The sequence below is a fragment of the Myzus persicae genome, unplaced genomic scaffold (genome assembly GCF_001856785.1).
Source record: "Myzus persicae strain clone G006 unplaced genomic scaffold, MPER_G0061.0, whole genome shotgun sequence".
Classification (NCBI taxonomy): domain Eukaryota; kingdom Metazoa; phylum Arthropoda; class Insecta; order Hemiptera; family Aphididae; genus Myzus; species Myzus persicae.
The window spans coordinates 1-26,402 of NW_019104485.1; the positions used below are offsets into that span (position 1 = coordinate 1).

The 26,402-nt window shown below is 28.7% G+C and overlaps 1 protein-coding gene across 2 annotated transcripts; it reads right to left on the reverse strand.

The window, feature by feature from the left end:
- Positions 1–1,299: 1,299 nt before the first annotated feature.
- Positions 1,300–24,592, reverse strand: LOC111042475 (nose resistant to fluoxetine protein 6-like). Of its 2 annotated transcripts, none has more exons than XM_022327103.1 (12): positions 24,218–24,592; positions 19,567–19,781; positions 17,187–17,404; positions 13,506–13,594; positions 13,188–13,378; positions 12,865–13,028; positions 12,040–12,208; positions 9,253–9,446; positions 8,515–8,656; positions 6,765–6,954; positions 5,452–5,594; positions 1,300–1,449 (listed from the first exon to the last, which is right to left on the reverse strand). In XM_022327103.1, the coding sequence occupies exons 1-12, from the start codon at positions 24,459–24,461 to the stop codon at positions 1,336–1,338; spliced, it is 2,073 nt and encodes a 690-aa protein (XP_022182795.1). In that variant the 5' UTR covers positions 24,462–24,592; the 3' UTR covers positions 1,300–1,335. The 2 variants fall into 2 exon arrangements, with proteins under 2 accessions (XP_022182795.1, XP_022182796.1); XM_022327104.1 differs by lacking the exon at positions 24,218–24,592 and adding an exon at positions 22,570–22,658.
- Positions 24,593–26,402: the final 1,810 nt, after the last annotated feature.

Below are 26,402 nucleotides of genomic sequence, written 5' to 3' on the forward strand. Positions count from 1 at the left end.
CACAATAATAGATCTTATGCCAACATCACTGCCAACACACCGCCTGAAGATTCGCCTTCAATTTCCATAAATAAGTTCTTCGAAGAATTCAAAACGATGATTAATCCATTAATCATTCTATTAACCTCTGTTCTTAATCGCTTACAACCGGTCACGGTATCAGTGCCTTAACTCATACCGATACGTATTCTATCATTATATTTGTCATATTATATACAATTCTATTTTTATTTTATTTTTTTTTATTTTTGTTAATGTCAATTTAAGTACTATGTAATTGTCGAACTGTAATAGTTTATGCTGATGGTTCTAAAATAAAAAAAATAAAAAAATAAAAATATATATAAATCGCATGCGTTGTCAGTACGTTGTCACCGTCTTACAGAGTACAGAAAAAAGAAGTACAACGTGACCAATTTGTGTACAGAAGAACCATTTTTTGTGTTGTTGTCTTATAAGAGGGAATAATACTAAATATATCTATTTTTTATAAAACTAAGGTTCTGTATTTAAACCAATTCACTTGGCTGTTTTCAATTTCACTCTTTTTGAAATATTTCAATGAAATTATGGAAAATATTTTTTCCCTTTATAAATGATACAACACTATGCTATAAACATATTCGGTTTTAGATGATAAAAAATTATTATTGATTATATAGGAGGTATTACACTCAAAAACATTGATAAAGGACGATTTTTCAACCAAAGTTTATAAATTTCCTAAGATCCATACACCTTATACTAAGTATAAGGTCTAGGAGTAGTAGTGTTCAAACAGATCCTCCTCTGCTGTCAGTTTAAACGGAAAAAAAAAAGTATAAGGTCTATGTTTACTGTTTAGATCACATAACGGTTGTACCTATCAATCATACGATTGAATGCGTGAATGCGTGATACAAATCGAGTATTTGACCCCATAATTTCCCTTATGTTGGCTTCAAAAATACTAAATATCTGCAAACGAAAAAATTAGATTACAAACCAGTACAAACCATTTACAAACAAATGGTAAAAAAAAAAATTCGAAATCAGGGTATTTTTCCAGCTCCTCCCCCCCCCCCCATCGAAACTTTGAATTTTAAATAACAACTAAATCTCTACAAACGAAAACAAATGAGATTACAAACCTTTAAAAACCACCAAAGACGAGTGCTAAAAAAATTCTAAATTGGGGTGGTTGGGGAAAAGGATCTTCAATTGAGTCCCTTTTGGCTAATATTTACTCAATTATTTATTAGTGTTCGACAAAATAAGCCAAATATGGATTATAACACTTGAGAGTATTGTAGCATCCTCTCAAACTATATGACATCATATTAGAGATAGGTATACTCACTTTCCATACAATAATTGTTTGATCAATAGTCCAAACGGTGCATCGATGATCAAATACAGCAAAGCACCCATAAAGTATGTTCTGAACGATCCGAAAATCCATCCATCAATCTGAAACGTCATGCCAGTAAGTAAAAAATACAATCATGTATAAAATATTTTTCACATTGAACCAGTTAATGAAAAAAATTATTACTTAAGTTATTGTCAAGGTTACATTTAGATCGTTGAGTTATAAATTAGTAATTGGAATTTATTAGTAAACGAACAATAATATTATGTAGGTATGTGTATATTATATATTTTAATTTTAAAAGTGTAAAGTTATGATTACAAAGAAATGAATAGCTTATCTCATCTAAAACTATGACTTATGATAACGTCGCACCCGCATGTGTTGTCTCCGTCTTACTTACGTACAACAGCAAAAACCAGGGAACGAAAACGCTTACATAACGTTATGATTATAACGTTATACTAGTAAAAAAACGATTGAAATAGATAACAGAAAACAAAACAGTAAACGATTATATTAAATTATCATTAAACAATACTCAGCTATAAACGACAATTTTAGTAAAACAAAAAACTAAGCAAAACGATAAAAGAGGATGTAAGCACATTATTTGTTTTCTCCCTCAGGCACACGTGCAACATACCTATTTTATGTTTAGCAGAATCAACCTTGAGTTGTTACTTTTAATATTAGAACTAATTCACCTTTTAACAAACTTTAAGTTAAGAACATTAGGTAGGTACCTGTGTCCCTACGTTACATATTTGATGATATTTTTATTTTTATGAAAGTTATGAACGTGTGAACTATTAAGATTTAAAAACGCCTATACATTAAAACCATGCTCTTTGAAAAAAAAAAACAAAAAAAATTAATGAAATCAGATAAATGTGATAGTGTATCCTGAAAAGCATGTTTTGAGCAAAAAAATTATGATTTTCATTTTTGGTCAACGGTGTCGTTAACATAAATACATACATTGTAAGCTCATACCCGTATGGCATATTATACACTCACACTAATCATAATTTACAAATCTAGCGGATTACAGAAATATAATTTCATATTGCCTAAATAAAAAAAAAAAATTAATTAAAAATTCAAATAATTCAAGCTAGCAGAAAGTATCATCAATGGTTGGCTCCTTTCAACAAAAACCTCATGTCTCGTTTACCTTTACCACATTTTCTTATTGTGTCTAATATTGATACAGATTGTTAATTACTTTTAAAAAATAAAAAAAATAAATAAAATATTGCCCAAATAGGTATTGCTCCTTATTCAATATACATCAGTATACCGGATTCAATACTGATAGTTTTGAAGGAATTCAATATTGGCAATTTGTACAGAGATTGTAGATTGAGTAAAGTGTGCATAGTAGGTAGTACGACCGCGGCGTGATCATTAATAGAAGTGAATGCGTGTAAAAAAAATAGCGGATCCCTTCCGCAGAAACACCTCAATACCACACTGCACGAATGTAATTTATTATTATATTAAATAATTTTTTTTTTTTGGTCAATAGTATCAATATTTCGTCAATCGCATAAACAATCTACTCTAAAAATAAATTTGAATTCGTTATGAAGTTCACGACATTTTGAACATTTGTGAACCTTCAGTAGGTCGCGAGGGTTATGAGTACCTATTCGATCGACAGGGGTAAAAATTATCCTGAATTAAACATAATATACAGGGTATCCCGTGAGGATATACCCATTAAATCTGAATTTTGGATGTTTTACCTATTAACTCAAAATAATGATTAAAAATATGAAATTAATGAAAATAAAATGTAGATCCATTAAAATGTTTAGAAAAATAAACCTCCCAAACCGAGTTTTTGACACGTGCATGAACTTACAGGGGTTGGAATCTGCATTGAATTTCACCCACACTAATAATCAATTAGGTACAACTAACGCACGATTGAAGGAATTTAAAACAAGATTAGAAATTGCCTAGATGTTGCCCCTTAAATATTAGCCATACCAAGCAATGCAAACGTATCTTTTTGAAGGAGCTGTGCTTTCGCAATTCTTTCTTTCTTTATGGTCACTGATTACATTTGTGTGTGTAGTAAATGTATAAATTATCAATATTGTGTACACACCCCACAAATCACCAGAATAATACATATTACTGGCGTGCATGCACATATTATCATTAGGTCATTAAATTAAAATAATATTCAAAACCAGTTTATGCACTTGAAATAGCTATAAGTCTGACAAAAGTTTAAGCACTTCCAATGGTTCGAATTAAAAAATGTAAAAAGACATTTGAATGCATATGAAAAAGATTACTTAGCGTTGGGGGGAGAACTTTTTCAATTTTGTATATTATTACAAGTATTGAATATATTATGCATTATACTCCGACCGATGCAAAGTAAACTCCTTACTAAATCAAAAATATTAACATTTTTTAAATCAACCCATTATAGGAGTACATATACTAAAATTCAAAATTTTAAAACCAAATTTGGTTGGATTTAAGAATTGAGTTTCAAAAAAGTGGCAAAATCGTTTTGAAGTAATCTCTATGGCAAAAATATTGAACATTGTATTTAATTTCGACAAGAAAACGTATAGAGTAAGTACCTATACATTGTTACTAATTGTTGGCTTAATATATTTTAAACTATACCATTTCATGAACTAATAATTACTATCAACTTGAGTACTTATTTACAGTTTTAAACTTGAAATTGTCTGATATTAAATCATATTAAAGCTAACCCATTTATTTTTAATATATAATAATACAACTTGATTTTTTTACTTAACTACAGCCCTGCAACTATTGCCATTAGCAATTAATTATATTATTTATTATTTTCATTTATTTGTTTATTTAGTATTTTGAATATTATTACTTTAAGTATTTCCGTGTAAAAATATTAATAGGAGACATTTAACATAATAACAGAATTTAGTAGTTTTATAATCGCACTTTTAAATTTGAATTTTTAATAAATACTATTTAATATTTATGGATAATATTATAATGATAGTATAAACTTATTTGTGTACAAAAAATACTTCACTTCATATTTTAATTATGATCGTTTGGTTACTGCGGTTGTAGGTATGTGTAGTCACGGTCAAGTGTAGTGGTCATGGCCACAGGAATTAATAATGGTAGGTATACATTCTGGTGTAAATGTGTAAAGCACCTGGTTCGATCACAGATTTTCCATAAAACATTTTTTTTTAAATAAGTATCGTCAATTCATTAATTTGTGAAAATAGAATTATACTTTAAAAACACATCCCCTAAAATCCAGGTAATAAAAAAAAGTAGTCGTTCTAGTATTCCCCACTTTATTAATAACTTTTAAACCAAAGGTTGTTTTAAAATTCAAGTTCCTCAATGTATCACAAAAACTTTGTTTCATGATCCACTTAAATGTTTTCAGAGTAACTTTAACTTAATTATTGCAAATAATATTTGAATGATAAAACTTGTTTATGATGGATAAGTCTGATAGGCCATCAATACTAGGTATAAATGGACAATATAGGTACAAGTCACTCGGCTGTGAGTATACTTTGTCAGTGAGTACTTACATGATATTATACAATGGGTCACTGTAATGGATGGTTAAATTTAAAATCAATGATAGGTACATAATTACTGCATATATATAAACAAATATTTCAAGCGGAGACAGCGTGTCAGCCTCTTTTTCTAAGGGTATTTTTAAAATGTTTTTTATATTATAATATTATATAGATTTTTTTTATTATACTTTATTAGTAATTTGTTTATTTGATCTAATTTTTGCCAAAAACAACTCATGTTATTATGTTATAATAATTATAACATTATAGGTATTATTTCATAGTTGTTATTATTATTTCTATTAACTTATAGGTTGTATAACTGCCATGACGTAGAACGGTGTGTATAGATTTGTGATGGTGTATTATAATACATAGCTCAAAATCAGTAAAATATTGCAACCAATATTGTAATTTGAACTTTAATGAGTACTGTATGTCAACTGTCAAATAATCTTATCAATTCTCATAAGGTAAAATTTCTTAATGTGATACTAAAACGATGATTAGTATAAAATATTCACTTACCAATGTGGACGATGAAGGGGTTACAGTTGTTCTTTGTTTACTTTCTATCATTATTATGACGATGATGTTGACAAGATAAACTGTATATGATAGTCTACCCAGTGGCACCGTTAATCTGTTGTTGAGTAGTTTTTCTAATGGGCCTAGGTATATAAATAATATACATTACACGATTTAATATGATCTTGAATTTTAAAGTTAGAGTAACACTTAATTCTATAATAATAGATGATAATGTTTTATTGATTTATATAATATATGTAAGTACTAAGTACTTTGTACCTATAGGTACATATTATGTATCAATTGTGTAAAAATAAATATTGGATTTTATATTTTTTAACTGAAAACAATGAAAACCAATTGAACAATTTTATGCTTAAAATTTTTTTTTTTCCAAATACAAGATAATTTTTATTTTTCATTCTCATTTATATTCCACACACAAATAGAAGGTAGGTCATAAATTATAATAACTTGTTTGTTCTCTTTATAAATAAATTTAGAATATAAATATGAATGTATAATTTGTTTCCTGTTAATTATTACTTAAGCTTAAAATGTTTCCAATTTCATTTCTAAATTACATTTTGTTTCATATCTATACGTATTAAAATAAGAATAGGTATTATTTTATTGGTAGGACACACATATAATATATGCTCAATAGGGAATAGTTAATAGTATAAATGTATAATAGGTATAATAAGTATATAATAAATAGTAAAACTGATAGGTAACAATTAACTAGTAATACACTAATACGTATAAAACTAACTTATTTGAGTATAAGATGGAACATTTTTTTTAATTTCTTACCACAAACACGTGGTACCAATGCCAATAAAATATAATTATTCCATGATATTGCATTACTCATTATCATATTCAATTCATTTACAAATACAAATTATCAGCAAGAAAAATTGTGAATTTATATTTATTCAGTTGGTAAGCTATTGTGTTGTGTCCCCCTTTTTACTTACACCTACCAGCATCATTCATTCCATCTCAATTATATATTCTTTATTTTAAATCAGAATTTGAAACTCAAGCTCAACTCAAGCTTTTTTTGCCGTGATCCCATAAACGAATGGTGTAACTAGTTATTAGTTAAGTATAGGTACCAATTGTAACCAAATAGGCACGTAATAATTTATGAATTAAGTGTTTTTACGATTGTCAACTTGTAGCGTAACTCATTTACCAACAATTATTGATGGAAACGAACAAGTGTCGTCAAATGTTTATTATATTTTTAACATTTCGGTTTTGTTTTATTGTTCTTAAACATATTTTTCAATGTGACGTACCATAACCGGTGGTGAAATGGCATACCGTTATCCAGAATAATATGACAGCCCACGTGCAGTGGCTAAAAGCAGCGTACAACGACTGTTCCATCGCGTTGTATGGCCTGTAGGTTTCGTAGAACACAGCTCCGTACAACTGGACCCAAAAGCAAACGGTGCAGACTACCACAGTTCCAGCGTAGACGACAGTCTGTGAGAAAAAACAAAAACATAAATCGTAAGTAGTGTGAGGCCAAAAATATCCTCTATTAGCCGAAGATTATAGCTGTATAGAGATTTTATTTACGTAGGTATAATATAAAATGTATAATATATACGCATATCAATCAAACAATATTTTAAATATTACACCTATTCAATATTCACTGAGCTGTTTAATGCGTGTATGAGTGTCAATATAGCCCGTCATTGTCCAATTATTTTTTACAAGGTAATAAATTACAATAAAATAATAATATTAGGTAGTCGGTATATTATTATAATTTATACTACATAAATGTATAAGTATAGTGCGTAATAAGAGCACGTGCGACAATTCACTCTCACTGAATTCTCCCATCTACCTTATGGATATAATTTATTAGTTTTTAATTTTTATGATAAAATAATAATTAAAAATATGTTTTATAATTCATATAAATAAAGGTAAACAAAATTTACTATGGATAATGAATAATTATGATTTTTTTGTCATCAAATTGAACTTGATTTTGTTTTGAACTTTTAATATCAACATTGCATCATAAATTAGTCCTTCTAAGCAGTGGTAGTCAAACGGGTGAGCGGTAGATCTCCACCGTTTCCTTTTTTTCGATGTTTATTATCTGATAACCATATTTTTAATAGTCAAATAGTACATGTTAAAAAAATCAGCCATATCCCCCCTCCTTGACAAAATTATAATTTGACCACCACTGATTCCCAACACAACTGAACATTAGAGAAAGGACACCGAAATGTGTATTTAAAAGTGGTTCGGAATTTTAGCCAGAATACGCGTCAGAATGTGTTGTTGTCGTTTTTACACGAACAGCATTAGTTTTTTATTATTATAATCTAAATGGTGAAACTAATGAATATTTACTATAGAATGGCGATCTATTTTATGTTTTTCCAGTTATATACGACTTCTAGACAAAGATGTACCTATGATTGTTTTTATGCTGTCTGCTCGTGACTATTTAATAAGAGGCAACATTTAGTCACGATTAGGCAGCTTAAAAACAATTATATACCTTTGTCTGGAAGTCGTACATAGTTGGAAACACATAATTTGATTGAGTACCTAAAATTCGATTTTAAAAAACGTTCTATAATAAGTATTAATTTGATTCACCATTTAGATTATAATAATAAAAAACAAATAAATTCCCTATGCTCTACATTTAAAAACGACATCACTATACTGTTCGACTCACATTCTGGCGTATGCGATAATCCCGGACCATATTTTTTAGCTTCATCCTGCTGTTTGGCGTCCTTTCCGTAATGTTCATGCCAGTACACTACCAATTAACAAATTCAACGAATTGTAAATTTATTAAAATGTATAACTGTATGTTATAACTTATAAGTGGCTGATTTGTTGTTTAAAAACCTTAATGATAATAATCATCGATTCGTTTAGTCAGTGTGTCACAATCTCTTCAATGAGAATGAGTTCCGTTATTATAATATTATAAATCTCGATCATTACGTTGCGTCAGTTCAAAATCTTAAAGAGACACTACACTGCAATACACTCAATTACCATTGACAATTTTATTTTTCGTTTTTTCAGCTCCTCAACCACGATTCCGGCAAGCAATCCGGCGTAAAAAGGTGTACCTCGGTGGTAAAACGGTCGGTAGTAATGACTAAACTCCGATGAATTGCTTGGATTCTGCAAGAACCTGTGGAAGAGGATATATAAATAGAAAACTCTTATATAATTATGCTTGTATAGTTGTATACTAGTATGTATAATATTATGTGATTATGCGAGTAATGCGAGTACTAAACGAGTTCACCGAGCCAAACCTGCGAAACTACAGGATAATCGAAGATTTGAAGCTACGTTTAAAACACCAAAAAAAAATGAAATTGCATCAAAATCCCTACCCTAATATTAACAACTATTTTTGAACAGTCGAAATAATTCAAAATAGAATAATATTATGTTGTATTCAATCTCTAAGTGTCTGTCGTTGCCCGTTGGGGTACTTACTCGTATTGGTATAAACTATAAATCTTAAAGGATTAAATCGAAAAATGTAATTATTTTACAACACGTGATGTACGTTATCAATGAAAACTTATATGTTTTGTTTGAGTAACATGTTATCTAATCAAGTCGTTCAAGGTACCTTTTTTTTATAATATTATTATGATAATACTAGTAGTATAATAGATAGTGACTATAGTGATTATACTCATCCCTTCAACAATGCAGGTACTAAAGCAATGTATTTCGCCTTTCAATGCTTTGTATCGAGTAATTTATACTTACGAATACATTATTCGAACCATTCCGTACGCTTGGTTGAAATAGGTTGTAAGGAACGATATTGCCAAGGACGTGATGAAGAGTGTAACAATTAAATATATTCCAATTCTTCGGTGTTTGACACAAATGTAAACCACTGTGGTCCCGATGACGAGAAACTGTAGCAGACACGATACGTACCAGCCGGAAATGAGACACTGTAATGGCAAACGAAAATGATTATGAATATTATGCTATAGAATACCCAGTGGCATGCTTAGCTTTGTTGTAATAGGGGGGGGGAGAGATATGAATTGTTGACTATCCTCTGACCACGTTATATAATATACAGTGGTAAATATTTAATACACCCGATTAGGGCATGATACATTTCCTGAAGTCCTACCACCGAACCACCGTACAGCATATTTTATTGCTATGATTTTTTTAAAAAGATTTACTAACTTTTAGATTGTGAAATCGCAGGTATCGCAATATATACACATTACACATACATATATTTATATATTATACTCAATTATCTTTTCTAATCTGCTTAACTATTATATTACGTATGTAGGTACTTACCAAAAACACCCAATTTAATATCATACAAAAATCTGCTTGCATAATGTGTTTTTCTATAACCAATGTTGTCATAACGTTAAATTTTTTTTTTTGATTTCAGTAACAAAAGTTTATCAATTATGAGGAATCTTGTATCACATTTTCAAACATTTTAACTATAAAATAACAATTTTCTTCTACATAAATTAAGAAAATGTATCTTGAATTTCTATATAAATAACTCACAGAAAGCCGAATATTTTGTTTGTTATGTCAAATGTAGAATATTATGCTAACATATCTAAATATAAAGTGAACATTTAAGATATCTACTATATTATATTAGTAATACGGTTATTCACTATATTGAATTACAATAACAACAATAAAAAAACGAAATACATTTTGTGGAAAACTGGTGTTGGGTTATTACTCAAATTTTTCTTTATTTTAGATTTTGAGAGGAGCGATGAATGTATTGAATTTACAATGATGTGTGTTTTTATATTTATTTTTTTTTTTGTGTCTGTTATCAAGGTTTCGGGTAGTTAAAGTGTTTCAATTTTCTTCAACAGCAATACTTTTCTGAAAGGAAAAAGAATTAAGTTGGCGTATTTGGTTGGTCAAAATTTAAAAATCCCAATAGTTCTCAAAAACAACAGGAAAAACAAACAAAAAATTAAGGAAAAACGAGAATTTTTACGCAAAACCATTTTTCGAAAAAATTGATTTTGGTTTTTAGTAAAAGTCAAACAAAAATGGCCATAAATACATGACATTTTCACTGTGTATTTGTGTAAGCATTTTCTATACACCATACAATTTTCAAAATATTTTGATTAGTGTTGAACAATTTGTTTGGTCTCTGCAATTTTCGATTATTATTTGTTTTTTTAAAACTCAAGTCAATAAAATTTTTCGCCCAAACAAAAATCTTGAAAATATAATAAAAGGTTCCGTGTAAGTTATTGTTAATGAAAATTTTAAAAGAGTAGATCGTAAATCCACAATAATTGTATATGATCGATTAAACTTAGAATTTTGACAAAATTTGTAAAAATCAAGGAAATTAGCAATTTATATTTAGTTAGAAATTCATAAAAAATTTCCTAGATTAAAAATTTATCACAAGATTCCTTACAAGCTTGTCCACATTTATCAAAAAAAAAATTTCTACCGGAAAGTCAAATTAAATTTTTAAGAGCGTTGGAAATTGAAATTTGTACAACATTCACTAGATTTCTTTTGTAGCGATTTTCTTATTTTGTTATAATTCAAAAACGAATTACTGTAGACACTTGAAATGTACACCAACATGTTTATTTCATCAATTCATATATGCTTGATAACATTTCAAAATATTTTGACTCATTTTAAGCTGTCGACGGACATTTTCAATTTTCATTTTTTTTTCTAAAAATGTCAATAAATTGTATTGGTTGTGTCAAAAAGCATGAAAATTTATACTAGACTCTTGATAACTTGTTACAATAGCAATTGAAAAATATTAAAAATACATATGCATGATTTTTTTTTATAAGCTTTTTAAGTTCAAATTTTGAGAATATTGATGAAATTAAAAATTGAAAATGATTTTGTAATTATAAATGTATACAATTTAGAACAAGGTTTCATTTAAGCAGAATTTTCCATAACTAAGTAATCTAAAAAATATATGAATACAGTTATTTTTTACAGACATTTTAAGTTCACATTTGGATAAAATTGCATATTAACACAAAGAATATAACGTTTATCATTTTGTTGTCATTCGGCTCCAAAACATCCCAATTTTACATTGGTATATTTAATATTTTTCTAGCATCACTAATAATTTAAGAATAATATTAATTAAACTTGCAGGCTATAATAACAGTATACAATATCCTAAACTGACATACAGTCTCCTCTCAGAATCGTTTTTCGTATACCTACAATGATTTTATAACATTGAATTAAAATCCATCCATTACAGCGACCTCCGAGACACCTAATGTACAGCAGAGGAACATCCACATACCCGTTTTTTTATTTAATTTTTCTCGGTGATTTTGAAACGTACCAGTAATTTTTACTTACATTATCAAGCAGATATGGACACCTTAAACACCCCCTCCTAAGTATAATCACTATACCTTATAAGTTATAACCTATACCTGCAGCTTCGATATTCGCATTTTCAATGGTGAATAAATATGATTCTTAAATATATAATCATCAAAATGTATATTTTTTTCATTTTACTTGGTTTTCGACTGGTATGTAGTTACTGACTGCCAATACATTAGCCCACCAATAATTTTTGCATTTATCAGCTTCAATCCATATCCTTGAAGCCCAAAATGGCCCGTTGCCCAAATGAGGAATGACAAAAGCTGTCATCAGCATCACGATCACATACGACGGTAAAACCCTTTTTCAAAAATAATCGTTATCATCGCCATTAATAATTTTAATATTAATAAACTGTGGTAGTGTGCGTTTATTTGCTAACAATGTCGCTTTATCACGGACTTTGAAATAAAAGTCACCATAATTAATAAAAATAGGTAATTCCACTTTTTTTAAAATCCAGTTTTTTTAAACTTTATAAGGTTATCGAAGATTCACGGTTCATAACGTTAATATAATTACCTGTGTGTTTGATCAATAACGTTAATAATCAGGGAATAACGGTTGATTTTCGTTTAACGCAGTATACCTACATATTATATAATACAAATAAATATATGATTGTAAATAATAAGTTAAATGGCCAGGAATACTAGTAAGCCTTGCTAATAATAGCTCTGACTGTGACTTTCCTATTTTTGATATATCAACCACGAGTTATCATGGTCCAATAGAAATAAATAATAAGATTTATTAATTATTATTTCTGTACACCTGACTACTACAATAAATAACAATATACTTGGCTAAAACGAAATCGTTTAGTCGAACTTGACCTAGTATATTATAATAAATTATTATTTTAAACCAAATTATTATCATTATTATTATCATTATTATTATCATTACTACACGTATTATAATTGTGTAATATACCAATTAGATATTTATACAAACTTCAAATATTTGTACGCGATCACCATGATTATTTGATACCAATTGGTGCCGGGCTTATTGAATTGCGGAATCAACATAACGTACATCAAGTAACCGGCAATGTAAAAAAACGGATCGATCAAATTCATGGCCGTCAATAAGAAATCCGAACCGTCCTCATACAACTTAAAATGAAAACAAACGCAAGAAAATAAATGAGGGTTGCGTGCATCATAGTATCATACAATTGTATTAAATTATAATATCGGTACCCACCGAGTAAATTATTCGCAGTATTAGTATTATATAATTATAGTATTTTATTATAGTATTATTTGGATTACCTTTTCCATATAAATGCCGCCCTTGATGGGATTTATTATAAAATATAGAAATATGTGGCAGAACAACACCAATATCATGGTAAAAACTTTTAGCCCATTGAATATGTTCAAATCATTGTTTCTATTGTATTTGATAAGATCTCTGAAGTTTCGAATTAGCGAGAATGAGCCGAATGTTTCTGGCATTTCAACTGTAAATATAATACAATAACAAATAAATATATAACAAAAATTAAATATAAAACTACTATTATTTATACATAATTCCTATGTATTAGTGTATTACACACTTATAACTAAAAAAAATAGTCTACCTACTTTTTTTCCCATTGTTACCCCGTATTATTAGTATCAAATGGCACACCGTCGATGAGCAGCAGACCAAGAATATGAATCCAACTAGTGAACTTGACAAGCACATACAAAAACAATATTCCAATTAATATTATAGCCGTACTGAAGAGGCGTATAATAAGTTATAAGTAATAAACAATATACCTACTACAAGTTATTAAGTATAAGCTATAATATAATATTATATTATATTTTAAATACAGTATATTATATAGTATTTATATTTTAAATACTATTTAGTTTTATATTTACATTTTACGTAGAATTTTGGTTTCAGTAGTTAAGGGCGTCGGTGCTATTTTTTCTAATTTTCCGCAATTCTTTAAAATTTAAAACTATAATTTTATTTTACTTAGGTAGTCGGTACTACCTTTATTATAGTACTTTTCCATAAATCTACCAGCAGATACCTATTTAGTGGTGGGGGGTTGATACAGTTAAAATGATGCAAGTTTACATAATATGACGTATTATATCAACGAAAATGGCTTTACGGGAAAAACTCTCACACCCTGTAGAACAGTCTGATTTAGTTTAATTTATTTTAAATTATTTTATTTTGAAGGAGAGAACTTTTTTGAGATCGGATAATTAAAGCCAGAATTTTACTTCAAATAGTGCTAAAAAATACGTTTAAAAAAGAACAAATATAATGCAATTATTCAAGTGCATATTTAAGCTTCTATAGTAATAATTTTTATAATCGGGCTTTGATCTAACGTGCAAAATGTTCTCTTCTTCCAAATAAAAAACAAATCAACGAAATCTGACTATTATACAAGATGTGAGAGTTTTTCCAGTAAGACATGTTTTTTGTAAACAAAAACGCACCGCCTCCGACTCCCCCAATACCCTCGAGTAACCTATATATAGTATTGAATTTTATTAAGTGTTAGCTGTACAAATGTTCAAATACAAATTAAATTGCAAATTGTCGTGATTTTGTTGGTCTGAACTTCAAAAGCGTAACAAAAAAAATTGTGACTTTATATCTTTAATATTTTTTAAATTTATGTAATAGTACTTATAAAGAACTTTGTGTTCAATTTTCAATCTGTTAGACAAAGTTAAAATGTGAATTGTTTTAAGTTTATTTATATGGCATAATATATTAATATTTAAAACTTACTGTTCAGCCGTACCGCTCAACACGAACACGCGTTCATGCTGATTTCGCAGCAGTATCGGCAAAGTACGTTTGTTAATTTATTGTTATTGTCATTACTCATTAATCTATCGATATCTTCAGAATATGAGCCTCGTATTACTCATCTTTTATCGACTCTTTAATACAACTTACCAGTCCAATTAATGGGTTCACATGCAAGTCGATACTCTCGTACCTCATTGTGCAGCACTTGGGTCGGATAAATTTCAACAAAATTTGTGGATTACCTAAACAATACTGACCCTAGTTTCCACTCCTTCTAGACCACGGTTATCTACTAAGGTTGGAGCTCGCTACTATGTTCCCCATGTTATAGCCGTGTCGAAGTGGCGTAACTAGTGAACTAAAAGCGCTAGTAGTAGTTGGCCCGGTTTTAATATATAATGAATAGGACAAACAACTTTTTTTTTTATTTAATATTTATAAACAATTGTGTTCTAATAAATAAGTTAGTTAATTTTAATAATGAATTTTATTTTTTATAGAATAGATGACTTTAAATTTTTAATTACTATAATAAAGTATTTAAAAACAAAATATTACGCGAGTATTGTGATAGAAAATTGATATCACGTTTTCCCTCCAAAAACGAGCAGATAGTATTCCTCGATATTTATTATTTTTCGAGCATCCTGCAGCTAAACTTATTGCTTTAAAATCAAGAGGTAACCTTGTATATCCAAACACTTATTTGTATGAATTCCTCAGTAAAGTTGAAAGTTCCTTTGCTAAACATTGTACACATTTTGATGTATTTGAAAGAGTCATAGATGAAGTTGTTGAAAGTAAATTTGAATTCAAATATTATACATGTGCAGAACATCAACTTGAAGTGGCTACAGATATTTTAGTTTATTTCATTCAAATGAGGTTACGCCAATACACATATCAAGAAAACCTTAAATTAAAAAAAGTATCAAGAGAAAAAAAGAAAATATCGAAATTATATAATACATGATAATTAAATTACATTAAAATATTAAATACTTGCTTATACTTGCTTGGCTTTTGCTTATTGCTTTTAACAATTAGTGTATGAATTCTTAAAAAAAAAAATATATATATAATATGTTGAAATAAAAAAAATTAATGTTTCTAGGATTCGAGAATTTAACATACAATTCATGGAATGATTGGGAGTACAATTGATCAATTGCAAAATGTGATTAAATCTGTTAAAAATGTTATAAAATTAAAAATATTTATTTTCAAAATTGAACATGTGAATTAGTGTTACCTACATTTCTTTCATGAAATGTTTCACTAAGCTTATTTTATAAAAACCTAATTTACAGACTTATCTGTTAATTAAATAATTCAAACCAAGTTGAACCAATGAACAATTTAACATTCAACATTTTTACCTAGAACAATTTTTTACAGAACTTAACTGCTTTTTTGTTTAAGTACAAAACTACAATCTATTGTATGTTTTACAAGTAAAAGTCGGGTCGACTACTACTAGCGCTTTTAGTTCACTAGTCACACCACTTGTACATGTGATAACGTGCCGTGCTCCAACCTTAGTAGATAACCGTGTTCTAGACTCATCAGTATCGCTCAGTCAAGTTTTTCGTCAGAAATCTGCAATTCTCCACCACAATAACCGATATTGCTACTGCTTTATTGGAATTGGAACTTTCTGTAGTAAATGTTAAAAATATATAATATAAAAATAAGCGCCCCCTTCCCATATTTTTTTTGGAAGACACCAATAATGCGGGAATTCTTAAAATTTCGACTTTACTCACTACCAAATTCACTATCAAAAAACATCACAAAATGTATCGCGGACCTCCGTAATGTCGAAGGTTCCAATCATATATATGGCTACACGCAAACCAATAAGACACAGCATCATGATTATTTATGTGCTATTTTTTCCAAACATCAATAATCTAAATATTTTAATTAGCCCATTAATTACTCTCATTTCATTATTTTTAAATGCACTAGTCGCCAAAAATACTGTCTTTTTTTCAGTTTCTTCCAATAATTCCTCTTATTACTATCTTATCTATTGTCATTACATTTATAAATTTCATTCTCTTTACATTTTATAATTTGCTTTAATTTTAATGCCATATTATTATTATGTTACGATATAGTATCTTATTTTTATTTCATTACATATCATGTCTATATCTGACCTTCATTTTTTATTGGTATTAGTATGTTATTTCTATATTTGGTTATTTTAAGTACTATACAAATACCTTGTATATTGCTTGTTTAGATAAATTTGTTATGCAATTGTCGAGCTATAATAGTACATATTGAATGCTTAAATATAAAAAAAAAATATTCAGAGCCCTGCATTTTATTATTATTAATTATAGCGCGCTATTTAAATCGGAAGTAAGCGACACGATTAAATAACACTCGAAAGGTTACGCGCACCACAAGCGATTACAAAATTATATTATGATACACAAATGTGAATCATGTGCATTTAATATAACTTAGATATTCGTTACCTGGTTAAATAATATCCGGTATCGTACGGATATTCGTCCTTATCCGTCGAACACAATATTGAATCAACTTGAACTTCAGCTTTAACTTGGTGTGGTAGAAAGTGTTTGTCGAATTCATTTTGTAGCGTGATCTGGAGGTCGGCCGCGGTGCATGAGTCTGGTATGCAAATACCGAATTTTATGATATTTCTATACAGTTGTTTGTCATGATCTACGAACTGTACAGTATATTTTACAATTAGAAATACGATAGGTATTTAATATTAATTATACGATAGGTTTCTAGGCCGTAATTCATGAGAACCAAACTTGGTACGTGCACTATATTACAGTTTTTTTCAATAAGACTTTTTTTAATATTTTTTTCTCATTTGTCAAAAGAAATAAGCTAGTAAGTTTTATATTAAATTGGCCAAAAGCACTTAATCATTTGTTTAACCCATTTTTAACCCACATTATACCTATAGTTGTTAGTCTGTCGACTTTTGTGAAGATTAATTCATTTTTAGTCGAGTTAGTTTTGTTCGTTACTAGTGTGTGCCAACAACTATTGAAATTTGAAAATATCAGAAAATAAGGATTTATCTCAGTGGTTATGCAAAACGAAAATTAAAGAAGGAGGCTGAAGATACAGTAAGCAAGTGACCTAAATTGACGAATTTCTTTGAAACTATCAATACTCAATAATGTCAACGAAGTAGAAATTAATACAACTAATAAACATGATTTGGTTCTAAATAATAAATGTTGAAAACATGAATAATATTAGTAATATAGTATCGTATCTAATACAATAGTTACTTCAAAATATGATGCTTTACATTTTCTTGAAAATAATATTAATATTTTTTCTACAGTAGAAAATTCAGTGATTGCAATTAATTTTGATTCAAATGTTCATAATTTTTAATTTGATATTAAATTGTATCAAGATCTGGGAATGTGACCATTAGTGATAAACAGGGCTCGAGACTTGTAGCATTTGCATATTTGTTTGTAGTTTATGAAAAGATAGCAGACTAGGCAATAAATCCATTTCAAACAAAAATGAACTCAATACCAAAAGTTTTTAGTGCATATTTTTGCATATTCTAGAGGTTTTGCTATTTATTGCTAATTAGTGTAAAAATCGAAAACTCAGTCTGCAAAAATACATATTTCGGCCACTCATCAGTGATCGACAGTTTTGGGACGTTATAAAACTCATTGTCGATTGAAAAAAATATTCCTAAAATATCCCAATGCAAGGCAATATTGCGTTTATCGTATCGCTTAATGTTGTTTCTGTTATCGACTTCGACCATACTTGCTTATATACCCAATAATATTATAAACTGTTCCGATCTACAACGACCTAATCGATTAGTTTACGTCGACTTTTGATTGCACTCGTATGTAGGTTTTTATTCGTATAGTGAATTTGTGAATTTATAAATTTTTCTTTGTTCAGCTTTGTGTTTTTCGTTAAAACATATTTTTTATATCATGCCAAAAGATAAATCATCACTAGCCCAACGGTTAATAAGCTATGTACAAGAATTCGGTTCAGATACGTTTTCACACGATTCATCTATAATTCTTTTCTGCAAATACTGAGAAATTAAAGTAAATTGTGAAAAATAAGAAATATTAAGTAATAAGTCTTCTTCCAGAACCTATCATTACCCGATGGGGTACTTGGATAACGGCCTCTAATTATTACTGCGATAATTTAAATATAATTCATTCTGTTTTTGAAAAACTTGACAACGACGATGCAGTCAGCATCAAAGAGGAAAAAAATACATCAATAAAAACCGTATGGATACAGACCTTATTTTTATCAAATCAAATTTTTCAACTCAGACTACATGTTTAAAAAAACTACAAGAACAGGATTCTCAGGATTTGTTATTATTTGACTCAATTCAAATAATAAATGATGTAGAAAAATCATTCGAATCACTGATAAACATCAATTTTATAGAATTATTCTTAAAAGGACCAGCATTTTTTCAGAATTTGGATCCGAAAATATTTCAATTTTCCGAACAAAATATAAAAATGATAATCGCTCAATAAAAATATCATTATTTGAATTTAAATTGCCCAATGGTGAAATACACTCACGTAAATGGCTCATGTTTTCTCAATACATATTGTCAACGTTTGTTGTTTTGTTTGTGAACTATTTAAAAAGTTAAATAATTCCAGTTGTATTAATCCTGACCTTAACAACACTTTACTCTTTGTTCTTACCGCCATGAGTCATATGAGTTACAACAGTAATACATCGATGATGAATCAAAAATAAATATACATCAAATTAATTTAATCCTAAAATTTCATAGAAATGTTTGATTAGTATGTGATCAGTGATCACAATGTCTATCGTACTAACTCCGAGTATCTCACGCCAGGCATGGTCGGTGCTCTGCGGTTGGTCGGGTTTGCCGATCTTAAAATCGATGCCGTTTGACGGTCCTAGTTTGACGGATGGTATGCAGTATTTACCCCGAACTGGCTGATGCACGCTGACGCACTCATCGTACACGCCCATCTGGTGAGTGGTGCCGGCGAGCACACCGTTTGGATAACGACTCCACGAATCGGACACTGCACATTATTAATATATTGAAAAAAAAGCATAACGATATTAATTAAAAATTAAAAATTAAAAATACCTTATAGTGGCTAATGCATACAAATAAATATAATATACTAAACTGCTAAAGGAGCTGTGCATATGGGTCTGGCAATGCTAATTGAAATAAGCCCAAAGCTAACTTTTAAAACTTTTTTGGGGGAGGTAGACCGATTCATAAAAGAATTCCAAAAAAATTACACATACTTAAATCAGCGAAATAGATCTTGGCACCCATATGTATTAATTATACTGTACATAATACAGCAACCCTGTGCGTCTATGCAATGTATACAGCTAAGTGCTGACGCCACCCACTGTGAAATTATGTTTACTTCAGAAATAAAAGGTTTGTTTCAGTATAACATGCAACATCAATTTGCATGTTGAATTTGAGTTTATATGATGTTCCTACTCCCAGATACGAGAGATATCGACAGTGTACTATGTAACGAAAAGTTGGCTGTACGTAAGATTTTTTTTTGCTGCATGATTTTGTCTCGAATATTGTACGCGATACATGTTTCATTATTGCCTACGAAAATTGCGAAAGCATAAACGATACACCTACTAAAGCGTGTTATTTTAAGATCGTTCTGTATTGGTAAACCTATGAAATGTATAACCAAAAGAGATTCTATTATTAAAAAGCGGGTAAGGGGATGTCGCTCTGCTGTACAGTAGGTTACAAGTGGGTCACTGTATAATGGATGGTAATTCAATGATACAATATCATTGTATAAGAAAAACGATTCTGAGTGGAGACTGTATGTCAGTCTTGGTTTAAGACATATTAATACCAATATATCTGAGTCGAAATTCGAATTTTAAATGCTTATAAAAAAAAATTGTGCCTATGTATTTTAAATATTTTACAATTGCTATTGTAAAAATATATCAGGAGCCTTGTATTAAATGTTCAAGCTTTTTCGCCCAACAAATAAAATTGTATTGGTATTTATGGAAAAAAAAACTAAGAAAATTGAAAATTGACAATGTTCGTAAACATCTCAAAAAGAGTCGAATTATTTTCAAAATTTTATCGTGTTTAGAAAATGCTAATATCAACATTCAGTGAAATTTCATATATCTACGGCCATTTGTTTTAGAGTTACACCAAAAACCAAAATCGATTTCGCGTAAAAATTCCCGTTTTTCCTTAATTTTTATTTTGTTTTTCACGTCGCTTTTGAAAACTACTAGGACATTTTTACTTATGACCCCCCAAAGTACCAACAATATTCACTTTTCAATCAGAAAAGTTGCTGTTGAAGAAAATCGAAGCAGTTTTACTGTCCTAAAAGGTGATGACAGACACAAAAAAAAAAATAAAAATAAAAACACACATCATTGTAAAATCAATACATTCATCGTTCCACTCAAAATACAATGTAAGTATATTATAATTTAAGAGGACGCCAAACCCGAATTACTACCTTATACAAACGAAAAACAGTTAATTTCCGCTAAAAAGAGCCATTTTTTTCTAACCATTTTCTATCGTTGGTTTTTATAAAATCGTATATCTATTTCGAAGGGTTTACCGATTCTAAAATTCAAATTTAAAAATATGATCTGTGTTCTCTCGTTAGTTTCTATATGATGTATTATTTAGGTATATATTTTAATATTAGAGTGAATTATTTTTATACATTTTTAAACAGGGATAAATGGACACGGTAGGTTTTTGAAACAAAAAATCTTGTCGAAGCTAATCATCCAAGTTTGTAGTCTTTTTTAACGTGCTTCAAAATATACAATCAGGTAGAGACTTTTTTTGTAGTCAATTAGAAGCAGGAAATAGTCCCTCTAAAAAATAATTTTATGTATTGATATTGATGTTTATTTTTTATTGATTATATTTTGTAGTAATGTTTTTTATTTATGCATATGTGTTATGTAACTATTACGTTTTAACTATTACATTTTTTAGCTAGGTATATATTTTTATGTATGCATATGTGTAATGTAACTATTGAATTTTTAACTATTATTTTTTTAGCAATGTTTTTAATTTATGTAAATATTTGAATAGATGTATGCTTATAAACTATAATTTTAATAGAATATAATTATAATTTTGTTCTCATGTCCAAATTTAAACGTCCGCGTCTATTTGTAATAGATCGTTAAAATTTAAGGTAAGAATTATCTATCTTTTTCGTTGAATACAATGTAAAGCTAGTTATGCCTTATGAGTATATGTGCATATATTAAATAATTAAAATTCACTTCACAACATTAGAATATAAAAAAAAAAAATAATAGATTATATTTAGTATATTTAAATTTAACAATCGGTAAATAATTTACGATTTTATAAAAACTAACGAATAACGATAGAAAATTAATTCTATATCTAAATTTAAATTTGCTATCTTGTACTTGTACGTTTACGGTTGTAAGTTATAGACAACATGAGCTGGCGTTTGCGGATCTATAATATTTTTCGGTTCAGCGCAGAACCTGATTTTGACTACCAATAAAAAATCGCATAAGTTAAATAGATCGTTCTAACTCATTCTTTAGCATAATTTAATATTTCATATTTATGAAGTTGTTTTTTTTTGTAAAATATCAATCCCCATTTTTCCTTAATTTGTTTTCTTTTTCCCGGCGTTTTTCAAACTACTATACATTTTCAAATTTGACCTTTAAAATGAAACAGTTAGATTTACTTCCCAAACAGAAAAATATGTTAATATTGAAAATTGGAAATTATTTCTACAATAAAAATGTTTACAGACAAAAAAAACTTACATCGTTGTAAAATCAAAACATTCATCACTCCGCTCGAAATCTAAAATATATCAATGCATACGAAAAACGACTTTGAGCAAAGACGGTCTCTCGGCGTATGTTTATACATTTATTTATAAACCCCATTCTGCTTATTACAATGTCTATCATTATCTGTAGGTATGTTATGTCAATATACCTAAAAAGATAATATTATATAATTATCTGTTTTAGATTCTGAGCGTAGAGAATGTAGGTACTCTATATTTTACAATGATGTGTGTTTTTTTCGCTCTCTGCAGTAAACTCTCAGCAACAATTTAGGGTAATAAAATTGCTTAGATTTTCGACGTTCGCATAATTTCTGATAAAAAATGTAATCTACATGGTACTTTTTGGTCTTCGAAATTAAAAATTCTCAGTAGTTTTATAAAACGTCAGAAAAAAGTGGAAAATTGTAATTAGTATTCATAACATCAAAACCAATTTTTGAATTTTTATTTTTTTGGTGTAATTCAACAATAACGAATAACTTAATTATAAAATTTGAAATTGTCACTATATATTTATATTTTAATTTTCCATACATTATGGTAAAATTTTAAAAATGTTTTGGGTCTTTTTGTTTTATTTATAGCCATGGGACATAGTCTCAATTGAGTGACTTATTTTTCAGTTATAAATTCATATTGGTTTTTATTTTCAAAGCAGACATTGGAAATTTTAATAGAAGATTTAATTTATAGAAGAATCCAGCCTTTCAACCTTTATGAAAAAAAAAGTTTACCGAAAATGTATGTTATAAAGTCATGAGATATTTTCTATTTTTATTATTTTTTCTTTTGATTATTAAATTTGATTATTATTATACAAGTATGCTAGAGCCTAGAATATAACACAACGTCTAAGCTCAAAATCGTTTTTCGTATACAATGATTTATCATATAGAGTTTAAATATAAGTATAAATAACACATCCATGACAATGACGTACTCGACAACTTTACTGTGCAGCAGAGCAGTACCCTTTTGTCTACTTTTTTTTTATATTAGGTACTTTTAAAATGTTATAATTTTAATTGATTGTTTTACTATTCGTAATAATCGATAGGTTGAATTAATTTTTCTCATAAACATTGAAAATGTCATCATTGTGTGTATAAAAATACTCATAAATAGTACCTAATTACTTTTCAATAGGTAATCCAATTTTAATACATTATACAAATTTAAATACCAATCTATGGCATATATAATTATTAATCACCTATTAATATTATCGATTTTTTAATTATTGTCGTTCATTGCTAATATGTTATTCCTAAAATAATCAATATCAAAATTCCTAATTTCTCAAAGTCTATTCAGTTATCTATTTATTTGTCTAATTAATAATTTATGCTCCCCTTTATTATTCGCTACAACATACAATATCATTAAACTGTTATCCCATATAGATCCCTTATAGGTTATAAGTTTTTTTGTAATATGGCTGAACGGGGAATTTACCAATATATGATTTGGCGGAAAATTGAAATTCCCTATCACTATACCAATTGCCAGCTACATCTATTGGTCATTATAATCATTATATAAAATTCTCAGTTTTTACTTTTCCTTAACACTTAGGTGGAGGTAGATACGTAATATTTTTAATGAATTTTACTGACTCTGCACCGCCCACAGCGAATCGTTTTCCAAGTGTTTAGCGTACATTTGCGTCTGTTGGCGACACGCCGTACTGCCAACGTCTCTGGGCCCGTTGAAGTCGACCAGCGCCTCGTAGAAGAGTTTTGAGATCCATATTTTCGGAAAGCCGTTGTTCGCCGAACCGTCGATATCGATGGACGTGACTTCGAAGACATGACTGAAGAAAACGACACCCGCACAAACTAACAATGACGCGCACGACATTATAATGGCGTTATTTATACAATATTAATATTTTTATTATTATTATTATTGATATATTATTAGTATTGAATTTCATCCATTATGCGTTCGGTCCTTCGCAAACACCGGTTCGTGAGCTAATGGAGCGGGTTTGTAACGTTTGCGTGGAACAGCGGCGATCGTGAATCAAGGATTAAACCTCCGTCGGAAGTGGTTTACTGCACGATCAGTATAATCGTAATTAGTACCCAGGTATTTTATTTAATTTTATGAAGATGGCTACACGACTCTACGGAAAACACTCGTAAATCGAAATTTTCAGAAAAAAAACGTTTTCGTGGATGCACAGTGCACTGTGCATTTGGATATCATATGTATCATAATTTTTCCCGGTATTTTCATAAGATAATACTCAAAAACAAAAACTATAAACTATAATATTATTATCCAAGCCTGAGAAATTTAATGATAATTTTTAATTGAGTTAAGTTAAATTGATAGAAAACATTTTAAAAAGTATAAATTTAATAATTATTAATTATCCTATTTATTTTTAAACTCAGTTAAGTTAAAAGTCATATATATATATATACATTAAATATATAAATAGCCAGCAGTACGTGATGGTTTAAAACAATAAAAGGTAAATGTTTATGCAATATGTATCATTAATAATAATTGTATTATATCTAATATTTAATTATTAATATGTTAACGTAATTTGAATGTTACTGAAATTAACACTTTAACTTTTTACCTAGGCTTGTTATTATCAATATCAATTTAAAACAGCTCTTCGCTTCTCCTGTACAATTTGGTAAATTCGACTTACAAGGGTTTGCGGTGCAGCCATTGATAAACCATTTTAAGATACCAATTATAAAATAATTATATGAATGGAATATTAAAATATTGTATCTGATACTTACATACACCGCGAACTTTTATGTCCGGGTGTTAGTACTGCGTAGTTATTATATCATAAAATTAAATAGATTATAACCAATGTATAAATATTCGGTATATAGATATACCAAATAGGTAATATGAATTATGATCTTATAAGTGTGTAGAAGGTGGGTATAAGAATCATGTTAATATTATACATCTATACTTTGAAGTTTAAACCAAACGAGTACTAATAATATTAATAATAATTATTACCTATATTTCCCGCAGTTTCAAATACTACTTACACAAATTATAAATGTTGTATAATATTATTAAAGGGCAAATCTATAGGTTGTTGACCAAATTTATTAGAATAAGCTATTGCCGCTTAGTAAAACCTAAAACTTCCCCTAACCTATATTTACTATTATTAAAGTAAAACCATAATTTATGAAAACATTTAGTTTGATAAATAATATTGTAAAATGTATATGTAAATTTTAATTTAAAAACTAATTAGGTATCTAATTTCTAATTAACGAAAGTTGTGAAAAGTAAGATTAGCCCTTTTAGATCCAATATGCCCCTTCAATAGGTATTAAAATACATATAATATGCGGTTTTTATCAGCCTTGCAGTTTAAATTAAAATTGAGGTGTTTTGGTGCAACTTTTTTTAACATGGAACCTGGCGCTGTTAGCAAGGTCTCTAAAATCCAAAAATCTACTGATGTTCTATATATTTAGATATGTTGTAAGTACCATACTGAAAGTATCAGATATACATTCATTTGTTGAAATAATGAAATCGTTTTTCTGTATACAATTGTAATGGATACCACTGAATGTACTATTTTGGTACATTACTACTTACGTACCGAAACTGTAACTGGGAAATGAGCTTGTAATGAGTACAGAGCACAGTATAGTTTGAAACTCAAAAAAGGGTATATTCTTAACTTTCCTAGCTGTAACTACTACTGATTAATAAATCTGTCGAAAATAACAGCTGATAGAATATAGCACATTTCATTTATTTGTATAAAAAAAACTGGTAGATTTGGGCAACTCA

What these genes read in the sequence shown, in the direction of transcription:
- LOC111042475 (XM_022327103.1), bottom strand. Translation starts at nt 24,461, where the DNA reads ATGTCGTGCGCGTCATTGTTAGTTTGTGCGGGTGTCGTTTTCTTCAGT. An exon ending in ACCGGATATTATTTAACCAG is followed by an intron (nt 13,595 to 17,186) that starts GTAACGAATATC and finishes GTGCTTGTCAAG; the next exon opens with TTCACTAGTTGGATTCATAT. An exon ending in GCGGCATTTATATGGAAAAG is followed by an intron (nt 13,029 to 13,187) that starts GTAATCCAAATA and finishes TTTCATTTTAAG; the next exon opens with TTGTATGAGGACGGTTCGGA.